At 48.0% G+C, this 16,419-nt stretch overlaps 1 protein-coding gene across 4 annotated transcripts in view; it reads right to left on the bottom strand.

The window, feature by feature from the left end:
* Positions 1-6,170, bottom strand: part of MAPKBP1 (mitogen-activated protein kinase binding protein 1) — a 99,027-nt gene extending 92,857 nt beyond the window's left edge. For 2 of the 4 annotated variants that reach the window (XM_061462344.1, XM_061462342.1), the window contains exons 1-2: positions 6,034-6,168; positions 4,881-5,211 (exon numbers count right to left, since the gene is read on the bottom strand). In XM_061462344.1, the coding sequence (XP_061318328.1) occupies positions 4,881-4,997 (117 nt within the window). In that variant the 5' untranslated portion in view covers positions 4,998-5,211; positions 6,034-6,168. Of the gene's footprint in view, positions 1-4,880; positions 5,212-6,033 lie in introns of all 4 variants that reach the window. The other 2 variants (XM_061462340.1, XM_061462341.1) reach the window with 2 other exon arrangements.
* Positions 6,171-16,419: the final 10,249 nt, after the last annotated feature.

Genomic DNA, 16,419 nt, shown 5'->3' with positions numbered 1-16,419 from the left:
GCAGAGATCCCTAGCTATCAACCAGGGCCACACAACACTCATGGATGCTGAAGCAGAACAGGCACAGCAGCAGAAGACCAGGCAATGGTTAGATGCATCCTCTCAGCTGTGCCACTGGCTGCACTGGTCCCAGACCTGGTGGGCTGAGCACTGCTCAGACTCTAGTGGAGTGGAGAAGGAAAACAGGGCAATACTGTGCTGAAGAGCTCCTCAAAAGCACCATCATTATGTAAAAGACCCTTCCAAATCCTGCCAAAGCAAAAGCTTATGACAGCATCAGACAGGCTGCTCTCTACTTCACCCACACAGTCAGGCTGCTCAGCCCCACATCTAGCTCCCTAGGAAGTGCTGCCTACAAGAAACCCAGCAGGCTTTGCTGCTGAAGGACCAAGTTGTTCCCAAAGACTTACCAAGAATCCCACTCTGCAACAAGTTTCAGCTGCGCCTTAAAAGATTAAATAAAAGGTGATGATTTCTGAAGCATTTATATCAGTGAATCAAACTTATGTGTTTTTTGATTCTCTTCCAGTTAAGGTTCAGCAACTCTCAGCTGATCCAGTTAAGACCAGTAGCAGACTAAACTGATTCATTTTGGAAGCTACAGTATTTTCAAACAAAAAAGACTGTGTACTGAAGGCAGGAAGCGACAGCCAGGCCAGAAACATTACTCCACTTTCCTGTGTCCAGAACAGCTTGTGGTCCTAGCCCAGCCCTGCGACTTTTCAGGGAATTAAGAAGCTGGAGAACTGTGCTGGGAATGCAAGGGGCATGACAAGGCATGGAGGGACTCAAGCTCCCATGGATCTGTTTCCCTCTTAAATCTATGCCTGTCCACTTGCAGGACACAAAGCTAAGCGTATAGGTTTCAGCTGCCCTAACCAGGGAGCTACCATTAGGCTGAAAGCAGCCAGGAGGCAGGCAGTAAGAACAGACCATGCCTCACCAAAGGAGGACAGGAAACCCTGCCTCCCCAGGAACATCTTAGGTGTCATTTTCAGAATGAAAGCTCTCAGAAAGGATTTGCAGAGCCACCCAATCCAACCCAGCATGATGGACTGGAAACAGGGGCTCCAGCTGCACATGTTCACATGACACTTGGTGAGGGGAGACCATGATACAACAATCCAAGTGCTGAATGACTTCCCGCTGGGGAATGTCAGGTTTTAGTTAAAGAACTCTTTTAAACTGGCAACTTGAAATATTTCTGGCTTAGAAAATGAACAGGAGAGATCAAAGAAACAAGCAGCAAATTCCAAATGTGTTCTTTTTGAATCACTGGTTTACTGTTTTGGGGAAAAGCCTGCAGCAGGTTTTGCAGCAATTTGTTTCTACATTGACATTTATAATCTGCTTTGACCGAGGATACCCACACAAACATATCCTAAAATAGGCACAGCTACATCAGTTTTAAAGATGCTTATATTTACAAAAGTAGAGCTTAACAGTATGAACAACAAGAACTATACCTGCACAGGTGCATTACTTCTGTGAGCAGAGAAAGATTTGTGTAGTCAAGTTGCAGGGTACTGGAACAACCCGTAAATTATAGCAATAGGAGATGGCTCACCACTTAGCTGCCACACTGTTCTGCTAGTGCCACTTACTCAGGGTGATCCTGTGCCGCTCCAAAGGTACTCAGTGCCCAGTTTCTACTTCTGTGTCTCCACTGGAATCACTAGCACGGTGGCCAGATGCATGGCTGGATTTCTGATAGGGCTAGAAATCCTCTAGAAATAGAATGCAGGCCAACCAAACTCTCTAAGGACATAGTAGCTTGAGCCACCACACTCACATGTTACAATCCCAGCTATCAACAGGCCTAGACTTAAGCCGCTGTGCTCCAGCTCCATATTGATTCAGGATCTGGAAAAGGCAGGAAAAGTGGATTCAAGCCATCAACATCAGAAGAAGAAAAAAAAGAAGTCTAAACCCAGAGCTCATCAGGCAGCAGCAAAACTCAGGATTCTCACAAAAGAGAAGTTGTTTTCAAAAAGCAGTGACAAACCCAAACACAACATCCAGTTTGTCAACAAGCTTTAAAGAGCTCCTGTTCCTTCCCCTTATTTATTTTTTTTTTAAATACCCACGATTACGTATTGGTTCCTTAGTTTTACTCCTGTGGAGATCTTCTGCAGCTGCACAGAAAAACCACGCATTAATTATAAGAAAAAATAAGTCCTAATAAAAGCACCAAAACAAGTTCTCTCTTGTACAGTTCCCAAGTAACACAGTGCATGTCCTGCACAGCCGTCATGCAAAGTATCTCCACTTACCCACACTCCCCCTTGCAGAGCAATGCACAAACAGGTCTCTGCAGAGCCAGCCTCCCACAGCCTGCCTACGTCTAGCCCAGCATTACACGGCTGCTTCACTGAAAGAAGCCAATTTTCAGTGTCACAAACTGCCCAAGGGGTCTGCCCCTGACCACTGAGCCTGACAGGCCTCACACCAGCAAAGAGCTGCTTAAGAAAGAGCAGGGACACAAGGGACACTTTCCACTGCAAGGGAAAATTACATCTTATGGAAGTCAAGGTAGTGCTACTGAGGGTGCTTGTCCATCTTAAATTGAGCAGCCCGCTTCAATAAAAGCTTGAGGGACTCAGAGGAACCACAGGGCCTCACCTGTATCTGCACATACAAAGCACACCATAACCTTTCAGGTGTTAATCTAGGGCAGCAGTCCTCCTCCATCCTTTCAGGTGTTAATCTAGGGCAGCAGTCCTCCTCCATCCTATGTAATCAAGCAGCAATCAGCTGAGATGACCAGCCATAGCTACCAGCTTCACAGGCCCTTCTGTATTTCCATGTGACTAGAGTCACATACATCTTTTGGAGCAGCCATTACTCAAAAAGTCCAAGAGACAAAGATGCCTGAGGGTTTCTCCCTGCAGGTCAGCAAAGATCCTTGAGGAGCGATGTGTATGATGCTCGATTTCAGTCCCAAGCGATTTACACTTAAACCTGGTATCAGACAGAGAGGATCTGAATCCTGCTGGTTTAGAAAGATAGAGCTGCTTCTCACCTTGGAAGGTAGAAGAGCGCACACACAGCAGAGGGGATATCTCTACATATATCCAACATGTGTTGGATCTTTAGTAAGGGTCCCACTCCCTCTTGTCTTGCACATTCCAGCTGTCCCACCAACAGCAGGCCATAACTCACCTGAGGAAAACTTAGAGCAGATCCCTTTAGGAAACCAACACCAGCACCTACCACATCAAATGACAAACTGAGTTGATGATGAGGACATAACAAATTGCTTCTGCCAGCAAACTCCACAGCAGTTCCTTTGCATCTCACTGATTAACTGCTCTTAATCCAGCCCTCAAACCCTAATTTGATGGTGTGGAATGAATCCACAATGTCCCCAGGGGATCAGACAGCCCTAGCTGCACACTGGGAGAGACAGCACAGGGGATACAACAGAGCTCTTCCAAAAGGCATGTGCAAGGAAAACAAAACCAACCAGGTACCAGAGCATACCCTGGGTACACAGCAGCAGGTCACAGCCCTGGAAAGCAGTGTGCAGATCTCAGCTCCTGTTCACAGAGCAAGAATACAATGCCCACTGTACACGGTGGTACGGGTGGATTTTGGCTCTTTTGACTGAGGTTTCTGCAGAATACAGATCAACAAACTGCTCTTCAGCAACAGCTACAAAGCACCTTTCACTGGCAGGCCACAGGCTGCATTAAATGCAGTGCATGCATGCACATGAACACACTGAGGTCATGCACAAACACCAAGGACTCTCCTCTAGAGAGCTCTGAGGAAGCCAAGCAGGTTTTTCCCTTTCTTGGCAAGAGAATATTGTGTTCCTTGGCATGAAATAGCCATCTCAGGAAAACTGACCTGAACCAGAACAGGATTTTATGCTGGGGACAGGACACTTAGGCAAGGTGTCATTTACTTCCCCTGAAGTTTTACACACACTCTTCACTCCAAGAGATAAATTTTGAAGCACTATTGTTCTGAGACAAATGAGCGCACTTTGCAGTCACAGATTACAAGCATTTCTTATTTATTAGTGAGCCTTTACAAGGGGGGGAGGGATTAACCTTTCTATTTATGGAGAGAACAAGCTACACAAGGCCGAGTGATTTGCACAGGGTTACAAGTGAATCAGTGAAGGGACTGAGCGAGGTGCCCTGACTCAGGGGCGCCTGCTGTCAGCACAAGGCAATGCCACCCAGCTCCTGTTCTCCCCACAACCAGGATTAAGTCATCCTCCTCATGACACCAGTCAATTCCCAGTGAGTAACTGTCAGGAATGCTCCACAACACCAGGAAGAATGATGGATTTTTCAGGTAGAAGCATTATACCACAGGTATCTCCAAGGGAAGGGAGTCTGAGGCACACAGAGGAGGAACATGGAGAAAAGCACATCCAGGCCTGTGGAATGCAGACCCCATCTGAACAGTCACCTCCAAGATACATCTTTCATCCTCCATCTCTCAGACCATCCCATCCTTCCCTACATACTCTGAGAACACTCCTTTGCGAGGCTGAGAGCAATTGCTTACACAGAACAGGTCTTTGTGTATCACCAGCTGCCAGTAATGCAGGTTTGCAGTTGGAAACATGGAGGAAGAGGCAGTATTATATTTCTCCTGTCAGTCATCTGTAACAACTCCACACACCACAGTGTGGAAAATCCCAAAAGCTTCCTGATACAGAATGGGCAGATAACCACACAAGCAAAAGAAGTGCTTCAGCAGAAGAACCAGGGCTTTAGCAAGGATATGCAGCACAGTAAAGATCCCAACTAAGAGACAGACTACAGTCACATATCAGTTGCTCTGCATCACTCTACAGTTACACCAGTCTCCCAAAGCCATACTGTTAGTACACATGGGACCTTAAGCAACACAGCACTCACCTTGCTGCCTATGTCTTCACGCTTGTTCCCAGGCTTGCTCCTCCTCAGCTTAATGGAAGGGGAGCGAAGCAGATTTTTGATCCGACTTGTTATTGTAGACCCTTCGACCGACATCATCTCCAGGTGCCAGAGGGTGTTCACCCCACACACACACACAAGCCCAGGGCTGAGGCAGAAATCCCGATGTGCTCAGTTTTGCTTACACCCGTTCACATAGCTCTCAGCAATTCTGCTTGGGAACTCCACTCCTGTTACACTGCAGAGCTATTCACAGAGGCTGGCAGACTTCTCCCTTGCAGATTCCAGAGGATCAAATCAGCAGTGATCTAAACTGAAAGATGCACCCGTGGGTCAGTACAACATTCACAATGAATTCTACCCTCATTCTTTGCAAGAAATGCCAAATTCAAGAGTTTATGGTAAGGACGGGTGCAGCATTGCTTATTCGCAGAGGCTTCCACGAGAATTATTATCCTTTTAGTATGTACTGGCACATCTAAACCAATTGCCAGATCAAAAAAAATTATGTTACACATTTCAGTATCATTTTATGACAAAGATAACAATCCTCACGGCTGGAGCCCACTAACGGAGTCCATCCAGCCCCTTGCTTTTGCTCCATACACATCCATTCTACCTTAGGGTTCACAGTAAGGAAAGCACAGCGCTGTGCTTCATCATTAAATACCAAACCGCAGAAGCACACCGAGAATAAACATGAGGGAGTTTTTAACTCTCACAAATTTAGCTCTGCTTTAAGTACATACACATATATATAACTAGCGGGTGATATCTGACAATAAAGGCACATAAGACTTCACATCCCCGCACCCTTCGTTTATAAAGAGGGTGAAGGAGGAACTGTGACTGCTGCCAACGATTACAAACCCTTCACCTCTCCCGAAGCCCCGGTGCTTGCCGGGGGGAAAGAGGGATCTGGTCAAAGCCTGCAGCAAATATATCCTCCGGCTTCCGCGCAAAATGGGGGCGGGGGGAACAGAGAGAGAAGGAGGGAAGGGGAAAGAGAGAAACGTCCGAGTCAGCACAACCGCCAGCCCCCTCCCCACGGCGGCACTGCGGGCTGACGGGACGGGACGCGCCTCCTCCGGCCGGCCGCCCCGGCTCCTCCACCCCCTGCTCCCACCTCTCCTACCTGGCGCTCAGCAGCGGCTCTGCCGGCAGAGCCACCGCCGCGGTGCCCCGCCGCGCCTGCCCATGCAGCCGACCTCCCCCGAGGAGGGGCTGCGGCGCGGGCCGCCCCTGCAGGCGGGGCGGGGGCCGTTCCCTCCGCGGGAGGCGGCGAGGGGGCGGCTCCGCACGCGTGTGTGTGCCGGACGCGGGGGGCCGAGGCCGCCCGCCGAGCCCCGCAGCCCCGCGGCGAGCGCCGCCCAGCCGCTGCCCCCCGGCCGCAGCGCCGCACGCAGCCCCGGCACGGCCGATCCGACACGCTACGGCGGCCCGCGCGGGTCAAACCGCGGCGCGCAGCGGAGCGGGGGGCGGGATCCGCGGGAGCCGTTAGCGCGCTGAGGGTGGGGGCTGGCGCAGGGCGAGCTCCGGCGCTCTGTAGTGTCGGGGAGCTGGAAGTGCCTCTAGGGCGGGGAGGGAGCCGCTCTGCCGTGCCCGCCGCCCCTCAGGCTGTGTCCCACCGCCGCCGTACCCGGGGAGGGGCCGCTCTCACCGGGGGTCGCATTCACCATCTGCCCCTCGCACCCGGCGGCCATTCGTGGCGTGGCACGACGGGAAGCCTGTGCTGACAGGAGCCTTCAGGGGAAGGAGAGGCTGCCCCACCAGCTGTAGGGCTGCATGGCCCTGCCGCTGAAGTGCGAGGGGACAGGGTGCCATCGCTGTGGCACCCGCAGGGTCTGCGGGCCTTTTTGAGGTGCTCCTGAGGGTGCTCCTGGGAGGACTGGAGTTCTACGAGGTGAAAAGTTGAGTGCCGTACCACAGGGTAGGCTGGCTTGGATGATGCACATCTCGTAACAACACAGATGTGGTGCTTGGATCCTTTGCTCGGCTGCAGTGATCACAGAGCTGGCTGGTGCAGAGGCTACTGGCAAAGCCAAGACCATAGCACCTGCGGTGGGCGTTACCAGATGACTCCACAGCCCCAAAATGGCATGGTAGGACCCCACTGCACAGGTACCTATAGGTTCCCACCTATGATCATAGAACCAGGTAGCTTGGAAGAGATCCTGAAGATCATCAGGTCCAGTTTTTACCCCCAACACTGCCAAGACCACCACTAACCCATGTCACTGGGGGCGTCATCTACATGGGTTTTGAACACTTCCAGGGAAGGTTATTCCACCACTGCCCTGGGCAGCCTGTTCCAATGCCTCATTACCCTTTTGGTGAAGAAAGTTTTCCTAATATCCAATCTAAACCTCCCCTGGTGCAGCTTGAGGCCATTTCCTCTTGTCCTATGACTTCTTGCTTGGGGAATAGACTGACTCCTACCTCACTCCATCCTTTCAGGTAGTTCTAGAGAGCAATAAGGTCCCCCCTGAGCCTTCTCTTCCCCAGACTAAGCAACCTCAGTTCCCTCAGCTGCTCCTCGTAAGACTTGAAGAGCTCCTTCTCCCCTCAGCTCCACAAAGTTCTTACTAGGAATCTGGCAGCCCAGTGTCACATTAAGATGTGGGGATGGAACCCATGGAGTTGGAAATTTGGATGCTTGTGTGCTGGCTCACAGCAGGTGGGAACCTAGAAGCAAACACACACGAAGCCAGCAAGAAGGTTTTGTCCTGGAGCTGCCTGGTAGCTGGTTCCCATGGAAGAGTTCAGAAGCCACTGAGCTTCCCAAATGGGGAAGGAGAGCTGCCCTACCGTACCTTCTAATCGCATGAGAGGAGCGGGGAATCAGATTTCACAGGCCACCAGCTCTGAATTGCTATCAAAGGGCAAACACTTAGGATGGAGTGCTGTAAGAGTTCAAAGTGACTGTAGATGTCCGCACTGGCCTAAAATACATCTCCGCAACAAAGCCCTAGAGGGGAGAAAGGAAACCAACATTTCTTAAGGTGGAAAAGTCCTGCTGGCATCTCCTTCCTTAACAAATTCTGTCATTTATTGTAATCTGTCCTTTGGGCATCTTTCTGGCTCCCTGTTTCCTGTTGTGGGTGCCCTCTTCCCTTTCCCATCTCTGGTGACTGTCCCATTTTCAGTGACTAATTGAAATCCAGAGTATTCACAGCAATTGGAGATGATAATGCCCAAAATACAGCCCATGAAAATTTGCTGATGCTCAGGCACAGGTTTACCACAACAGAGGATTCACAGGAGCTGTGGTCTTCCCCTTATCAGTGCCCATTGTGGCCAGCACATTGCCACCATCAATGTGTTGTGATTAAGTGAACCTGCTCTGCCTGAATTTCAGGAAAAGGCTGTTTGCATTCCAAGTGGGATTCTGAGCAGGCACTAGGGCTTGCAGGACTATGATCTTTAGGCTTGACTGGTCAGAAACCTGCATTATATTGATGAAAACACCCAGAGGCATAACATAGGATATCAGTCTAATCTCTACCAGCTCCAGCTATGTGACTTAACCTGCAGGAACTTAGTTTAAAATGTCGATTTCTAACCTTTGTAAGGCTTCAGTTTTGATGCACAGGTGCCATTGAGAAATCCATGCTTGGTGCTGTCAGAAAGTCACAAGGTTCCAGAACCAGGGCTTTCCGAAAGGTGCCAAATTTTGTGAGATTTGCAATGAAATCTCAAGAGTTGGTAATGTTGCAATTACTTTTAAAATAACTGAAGTCTATAGGAGATAGGAATACAAGTATGGAATCATAGAATCATTTAGGGATCTTAGCTTTCAGCCCCAGACATGGCCTGAAACCCAAAAGGTGTCACATAAGAAAAGGATTCTTCTAATAAATGTGAACGTTGTCCATTTCTACCAACCCAGTTGTCCTATTGCTGAATTACAGTGCCCTGTTGCTACGAGTGAGGAGAAATTCATGAAGGAAACCAGAGCTGCTGCTGCAAAACTAAACCCCTTCTTCTATGAAGATTTACAGTTGTGCTTAGTTTTATCCAGGCTATCAATTCTAGTGAGTGGAATTACTCACACTGGACATGGAGTTACAAACAGGCACCAGCCTCTACAGAACTGGGACCTGGCATTGCACAGGGGAGAAAAAAACAACCCATAGTTGATGGTTCTTAAATTTCTGCTGTTCAACAGTAAAACATCGGAGTCATCACATTTGGGAGAAACATGCATACATTTGAGAAAGAACTGAGGGATGTCTTTGAAAACAAGGCACAGCTGAGATATGTGCTTGGGAGACGCTGTTTAAATCAGCTAGCATTGTTCCTCCTTTGTTGAAAGCTGAGCACAGCATAATGTGATTTGTGATTACAATTCTTTGTGTCTGTGAAGCAACTGAAGAGACAGGCGAACTCTGAAACATCAGTGGACTTTAAAGTCAATGAAAAGGCACTAGGACAGGGAAGGGATGTTTCTGATTTTCCAACTGAAGCATACTACCTTGCTAGTTGCCTTTTAAGCAGGATAACATGTCACAGACTTTCAGCAGTTGGTACTGATGAAGAGTATGAGGATTTTGCCTCATATTCTTCAAAGTATGAGGCAAAGAGAAGGACTTTGCCAGTGATTTTTAAAGAAACTTTTTCTATGGTTTTATTAATACAAACACTTGCCCTTTTTTTTCTTTGATCCTATTAATACAGAAGAAAAACAGGAAGGATTCACCAGCTTCCTGTAGGTAGTGCAGCACAAGTCTTACCACACACCTATTTCATCATTAGAAGGGCCCCATTTTCCAATTGTAATATCTAACAAGGAGAGGTTAGTGCAAAGCCCTCACACTGACTCTACATCTATTAGCACTTTAGAGCTTTAGCCTGAGTGAAACCGGAGTAAATGATGCTAACCCGCACGGCTTCTCTTTTCCCAGTCCTATCCTCCAATAAATACTGAATAACTTGAAATTAAGAGGAATAAACTTCTACTTTTCATCCAGTGGCATGTCTAGAAGCAATTGGCAAACCCTGTGCTCCATGACATGCTTCCTGATGTTGCTTTTGGTCATGGTATCCAAAATAAGCTCTCCCACAGCAGCAGTCAAGCAGGTAATCCGCTGGGCTGTCATTCGCTGCTTCTTCTGTCACAGTGCATTAAAGTTACCCACTGTGGCTTGTAATGGTGTGCGTGCTTCTCCCTGTGCTCACCCACCCCACCGATTACTGCTGTTCCCACTATTGCTCACCTTTTAGTACACTGCCTTTACTTCAGGACAAGGCTTGTCCTTTACAGTGTGTTCCTGTAGGGCCCATCTCCACAGGGCAGCAGCTTGACTGAGATCAGTTAATGATAACTGAAGGCAATAGGATTTTCAGCTTCTCTCTAGCAGACACAAATTCTTCCTCGACAGAAAGGAAAACGTACCATGAATAAATTATGTATTTCTTCTTTGGCATTTGTGCCATTTGGTCTTGAATGATGTGTTCTTAAAGTAGTCTGCTGAGGGAGAGCATAAATAATGAGAGAAAACAGATGCCTCCATCAATTAAATGCTGCATTTTAAAGTGTTAGGTAATGAAGTATCTGAAAATGTTTTCTCTGTTGCAGAAATTCTCTGTCCTTTTCTAAGAAATAGCATCTTGCAAATAATCCCAGAATTGTCCTGTAGGGCTCCAAGCCAAAGGAACATTTTAGAAGTGATTTTAAACAATTTTTTTTTCCCTACTCACAAATATCATGATAAAAAAGAGCATGTAAAAGAAGACACAAAGCAGTGGAGCAGAAGTGCCACACAAGCCCTCTCAGTATGATATTAAAACGTTTCCTTGAACTTGTTCTCCTTATACACAGAGCTCTTCTCATCACCTGTGGGAAGGAGTGTGAGCTGACCCTCCAGCCAGCCATGGTCCCATCACCAGAACCACTGAGCACTACCCAAGCACTGACAAGGGCAGCAAGGTGCTCTGTGCCTCAGAAACCCCAACCCACATTGCAGCCATGACCCAGGATAGTTGCTTGATGAGCTTGCTTTTACCATTTCTTCATTGATTTCTTAGTCAGAGAAACAGTTGTGGGAAAGGATTTCATTTTTCAGACACTAACATGCTGCAGATGACTTGTTCTCCTGGTGATGGAGTGAGTTCCAAGCTGGAAGTTGTGGCAGCCAGCATGAGCAATCGAGGCCAGCTCAGAGACCAGGTGAGTTAGTCAGGGATCAGCGTCACGCTCATGCAGATTCATAGCTTCCAGACAGCTTAGAGCATGGGTTGAACTTGCTCATGTGTGTCTGCAGAAATCGTGGGGACAGACGTTTTGCTCCACACCCTCATTTTCCTGAGCAGCTTTCAGGCCAAGCAACGAGCAGAGAACACACTTTTCCCACACACTTTGGAACCTTGTGGAAGCAGAGTATTCAGTCTTCTTCTGCAAGAGCTGTCTACCCTCCTGCCTCCAAAGGACCATGGCACTGCTTTCCAGTTAGGCTAACTGCCATCATTTTAGCCTCACAGGGTGTTGATTCAGCAGGGTCATTATGCCTTTTTCCACCTGTTGTCTTGTTAGAAGAGTGAACAGCAGGCACTCACATGGGGAGGAGGAAAGATAAACAGCTTTGGTCTATTCCAGAATAAAAATAACTATATAAGAAACTAGACAGGCAGAGCAGAACAGAAGAAAAGCAGCTACCATGCAATATATAAAGGGTATTTTACATATACATTTTCTCCAAATATAACTGCAAGCTTCTTAACAATTTCATTATTAACCTCTTAATGAAACAAATGCACTGGGGATTCTTTGCAGGACACACAGAGATCTCCAAAGCTCAGTGTACAACGTGTCAGGTAAAGAAGCCCAACCGGAGTTAATCAGTTTTGTCGATTTGTTTTCCCCCAGTGAGCTTTTCTCTCTCTCAGCTACAAGGGATAAGCAGAATGAGTTTCTGGAAATGGCTGCCAAATGCAGTCTGGGTCTTTTATCAGGCTCCTGGTACCTGAAATGTTTAGATTCCAGCCAGCAGTTACACAGGATTTTTAATCCCTGTGTTCCCATGGAAAAGTCATGCAGACGTCTATGGTTCATAATGCATCCAGGGAGAATATGCTTATATCACAGATCCCAGCTGAGCTTTAAATATATATATACCTGAATGCATCAGTGCCTTTCAGCTGGCTGCCAGGAAGTTGTGCTGATAAAGAGAAACCATGGGGAATATGAACAAATGTGTAGCGTAGAAAGAGCCCAACTGAAGATAGGAAGATGCTGCTTAGAAAAGGTTTGTATGTGCCAAGGATGGATAATTTCTGTAGTAAGACAATAGGTATGCAGATGTGCTTGGAAACCCCAAGCTACACTCATTTTTTTTTCTGAATTAGAAGAATGTGCCCTAAACTGGAGGAAAAAACTACAAATCCATTTAAATGTTGGCTCTGCTGTTACAACACGTGAACTTGTCCACTTGATGCCTCACTCCTGTATTTCAAGGGATCAACAAAATCCATGCCCTCAATTAAAACCATTTTTACTGTAATTAGCAATGTGCGTACATGCGCAGGCTCAGCTGTCAAACCAGGGCCATGCTCTGACTCACCTGAGGCACGTGTGCATCCACTGTGCAGCAAGGAACGCTTCCAGCCCTGCTGGGAGGTGGCAGATGAGACTGATAGAAACAGATCTGGGCTGGCTGATTCCAGCCTGGGGGAATGGCTGCAGGATGTCCGACAGCCACCTCGTGCAGCACGTGCTGTGAAGGGTCCTCACAGAGCCTCATCAGGATGTGGGTGCTGCAGGGCTGGACAAGCCTGCCAGGGCACTATGAGGGTTGTGGGCTCCCTGAGGGTGAAGCCTCAGCCCCAGCCACTTCTGTTCCAGCTGCTTAGCTGGTAGAGCACTACACATGAACAGTTGCACCCACTACCTGTGGCGTGGTGTTGGTAGTGGGGGTACCTGTTCATACGTGGTGCATTAACCAGCTTGTGAAGGGAGGTACACTATGTTAAAGCCCTATTGAGTTTTCACCAGTAGCAGGACCTGTGTTGTTCGTTTTTCAGTGGCATCATGTGGTAGCTGCTGAATGGAAAAGTGTTGTGTTTCCTGCTGTCTATATGGAGGCTATGAGAGAGGACACATAGCAAGTACTGAGGCAAAACTCAGCTTGGACACTGTCAAGCTCCCCACCATCACAATTTTGGCTGATCAGATAAGCCATGTTACCCAGATGCGCCATGTTACCCTGGCTAATCCAGGGTAACATGATGCATCTGGTGCAGCTTTAAGCTTAGATCTCAGTCTGGTCTGGTAAACACACAGGACCAAATGGTTTGACAGTCTCAAAAGCCCACAGTGTAACTGCAGTCTTGCATGAACTCTGTCTGGTTTAGACAGTAGTTAGCTGGGACCTTAGATGTGGGGACAAGAACAGCGGCATGCAGATAGGAGAGGACTGACTGGCCAGGCGCCAGGGCTGGCAGGCACACAGAGATTGGATGTTGGATACAGAGGTCCCTAACTTGCATGGGGAGTCCAGAGCTGAAAACCACATAATAGGAAAACATTTGACTGAGCTGGTACTTAAATAAGGGGTGCCAAATCCTTGTTGCCTTTTGTAGGAGTTATTTGTGTTCCATTGTTCTCCTTAATTACTCCTCTCTGGAAATACAAAGCACAGGATGAACTTACCATTGAACTCTGGAGGAATGATAAAGGTTTCCCTTACAGCAGTCACTTTATACCTTTCCCATTTGGCCCCATAAATATTTTGCCCTGAGTGGAAGTGCGGACACGGGCACACTTCAGCCTGTTGGCAGTGAGTTTTAGGGGGTTCTGAAAGGTAATAGAGAACATCTACCTCTCACAAATATCTTAAAAGTGCTCGCAAGGGCTCACTGAGCAGAGGTTGAAACCTGCTGCCTGACTGTTCTGCCATCACCCAGGGGACGGTTTCCTGCAGAAAGGTTAGGTTGGGTCAGGTTAGGTTGGAGAGAGCTCCCTACCGTTACAGGCACAGAAAGGGATCACGACACATCTTCAATGGCATGTGTCTAAGCAACTGATTGTCCTTCACATGTCCTCCCTCTGGCAGCATAAGCCGGTGTACAAACGGCACCATTTTCACTGCAGGGCTGTTCTGTATGGGAAGCGGGGGGCTGTTATTTCCAGGTCTGCCCTGAGGCTCCGGGAGGAGGTTGTGCAGCTCCTGCAGGGCTGCTACACATCACATGGGAATGGTGTCTGCATCCCTTGGCCCATGTGTCCCTGGATGTTCTTACATGCGCAGGCTGCAGGGACAGTGCTCAGCACGCAGGCTGGCCCTGGCCCAGGGACCTGGAAGGAGAGAAGCACACAAACCCCTTCTCGTGCTGAGCTGTGCATTCCCCACTGCCTGCTCTGTAACCCCCCTCCCTCCCTAACAGTATGTAGGTCACTGTTGGCATTGTTTTCCTCTGAGCCCTGTCTGCTCCTGTTTTACCACTTTGCTCACAATTAGCCCGGACTTCTGTAATTGACCTAAATAAGCCTGTTTGTTTCATTCTCCTCCATCCCATGCCTTACATTTCCAGAGAACAATAATTAAGGAGAACAATGTAGCAAGAGTATTTGCTGCAAGCCTGAAGCTGGCAGTGGCCAGGCTGGAGTTAGTCTTGCTCTTGGTGATCCTCAGCAAGCTGACAGCATAGACCAAGAACTCAGCCAGCTTTGGCTTTTGCACTGAGAAGATGGCATGAGAAGGGCCACGAGGATGATCAGGGGACTGGAGCACCTCCCATATGAAGATAGGCTGAGAAAGTTGAGGCTGTTCAGCCTGGAGAAGAGAAGGCTGCATGGAGACCTCATAGCAGCCTTCCAGTATCTGAAGGGGGCCTATAGGGATGCTGGGGATGGACTCTTCATTAGGGACTGTAGTGATAGGACAAAGGGTAACGGGTTAAAACTTAAACAGGGGCTTGGAACTTGATGATCTTAAGGTCCTTTCCAACCCTAACTATTCTATGATTCTATGATCTTACAACTTGAATGTGCGGCATGGCCTGAATGTGCCTGCCCTCCACAGATGCCTTTTATTATTACTACTCTTAGCAAAATTAAGAACTACAGCAAGACTGTAAGCGATCAAGCAAAAATGAAGTGCCTCTGATGACAAGTGATGTCAAAGCATTATATTGCAGGCCATGAAATCCACCTGTTCATATCAGCTTTCACAGCTGCTCGCTGTGTCTCCTGCAGTCACACTTAGCACACTGATGACGTTCTGAATTTCCTCTTATGTCACGACCCTGCCCTCCGCATTGGGGCTCAAGTATGAATGCTGGAAATTCAAATGCGATGGAGAACACAAGTTGTGTCTCTCTCATGTTGTTGAGCAACACTCTGCTGGCCAGGTTTCAAGCACTGCCTTTTGCCTCAGCTCCCCATCTGTTCTCACAAAGTCCTGCCTGGAAGGTGACACCTCATGAATATCCCCTTTACTTGCTCTGCTTTTTGCCTTTCACATCCTTAAAACCAAAAGCAACATCAAAACAAACCCTTGCAAGACAGTTTTTCCCAAAACATCCTGCTGTGTCCTGGAGCCTCCCGCAGAGATGTTCTGCTGCTCCCACCATGTGCTCACCTCCGTGTCCCACTCCTGCAGGCAGGGCTGGGTTCGGGTCTGTGCATTAGGTTGGACACAGGTCAATAAAGAGGCCCCAGGGTTTGTTACGGAGCCTGGAGGTGAGGGCCCAGCACTGAGGCATCCCTGAGCACCAAGCTCCATCTGAGCACCAAGCTCCATCCTCTCACCTCGGAGATGCTGAAGGGGCTGAAATGCAAACTGCATTTCATGCTGTTTGGAAACCAAATACCAGAAATCAGGCCCTGCATCAATTCAGTGTGGTACCCTGCCCAGCCCTGCCCAGAAGCACGCAGTTTATCTCAGTCCCTTTGCTTGTGCTCAGTTCTCTAGTGAAACTCTCTGAGAGGATTTTGTTAGGTGTCTGCAGCAAAGCAGAACTCTGTCCCCGAGGAGAATCTGTCCAGAGAGCAGAGATAGCATGGAGATAGATAGGCACAAAAAAAGCTGTGGCATTTGGCTGTGGAACTTTCCAATATGCCTAAATTTGGTACCCAACTCCAACTGCATTTCCTTGGAAAGTAGGGCAACAAATTACCATATATCCCTTTTATAGCCCATATATATATCATGTCCTGGCTCCTTGACACAGACCTCAAGAACTAGGTTTCCCCCTTCCTCTGTAAAATGCTTTGGCTTGCAGAATTCAGTGTCCAGAATAAAAGTGGACCTTTCCATTAGCCATGGCAACCGTAATTCAATTAAATAGGACAAAGCTTGGACCACATTGCCCTCAGGACATGTTATACTAAATATGATACAAGCAAGAGAAGAGTGAAACCCAAAACTCATGGAACAATCCTGTCAAAAGAATTGGCAAGTGGGTTCCCTTCAGGACAAAGACACACAAACACACACACACAAACACACACACTCTTTCTTTAGGCCAGTGCACTTTAGACAGATGACAACAAATAGGAAGGACTGGGATTAATGGCAATATT

Source organism: Pezoporus flaviventris, unplaced genomic scaffold, assembly GCF_033815535.1.
Source record: "Pezoporus flaviventris isolate CSIRO_AGI_PZ_B2104156 unplaced genomic scaffold, CSIRO_AGI_Pfla_v1 ptg000035l, whole genome shotgun sequence".
NCBI lineage: Eukaryota > Metazoa > Chordata > Aves > Psittaciformes > Psittacidae > Pezoporus > Pezoporus flaviventris.
This window is presented reverse-complemented; position numbering and strand designations above follow the sequence as displayed.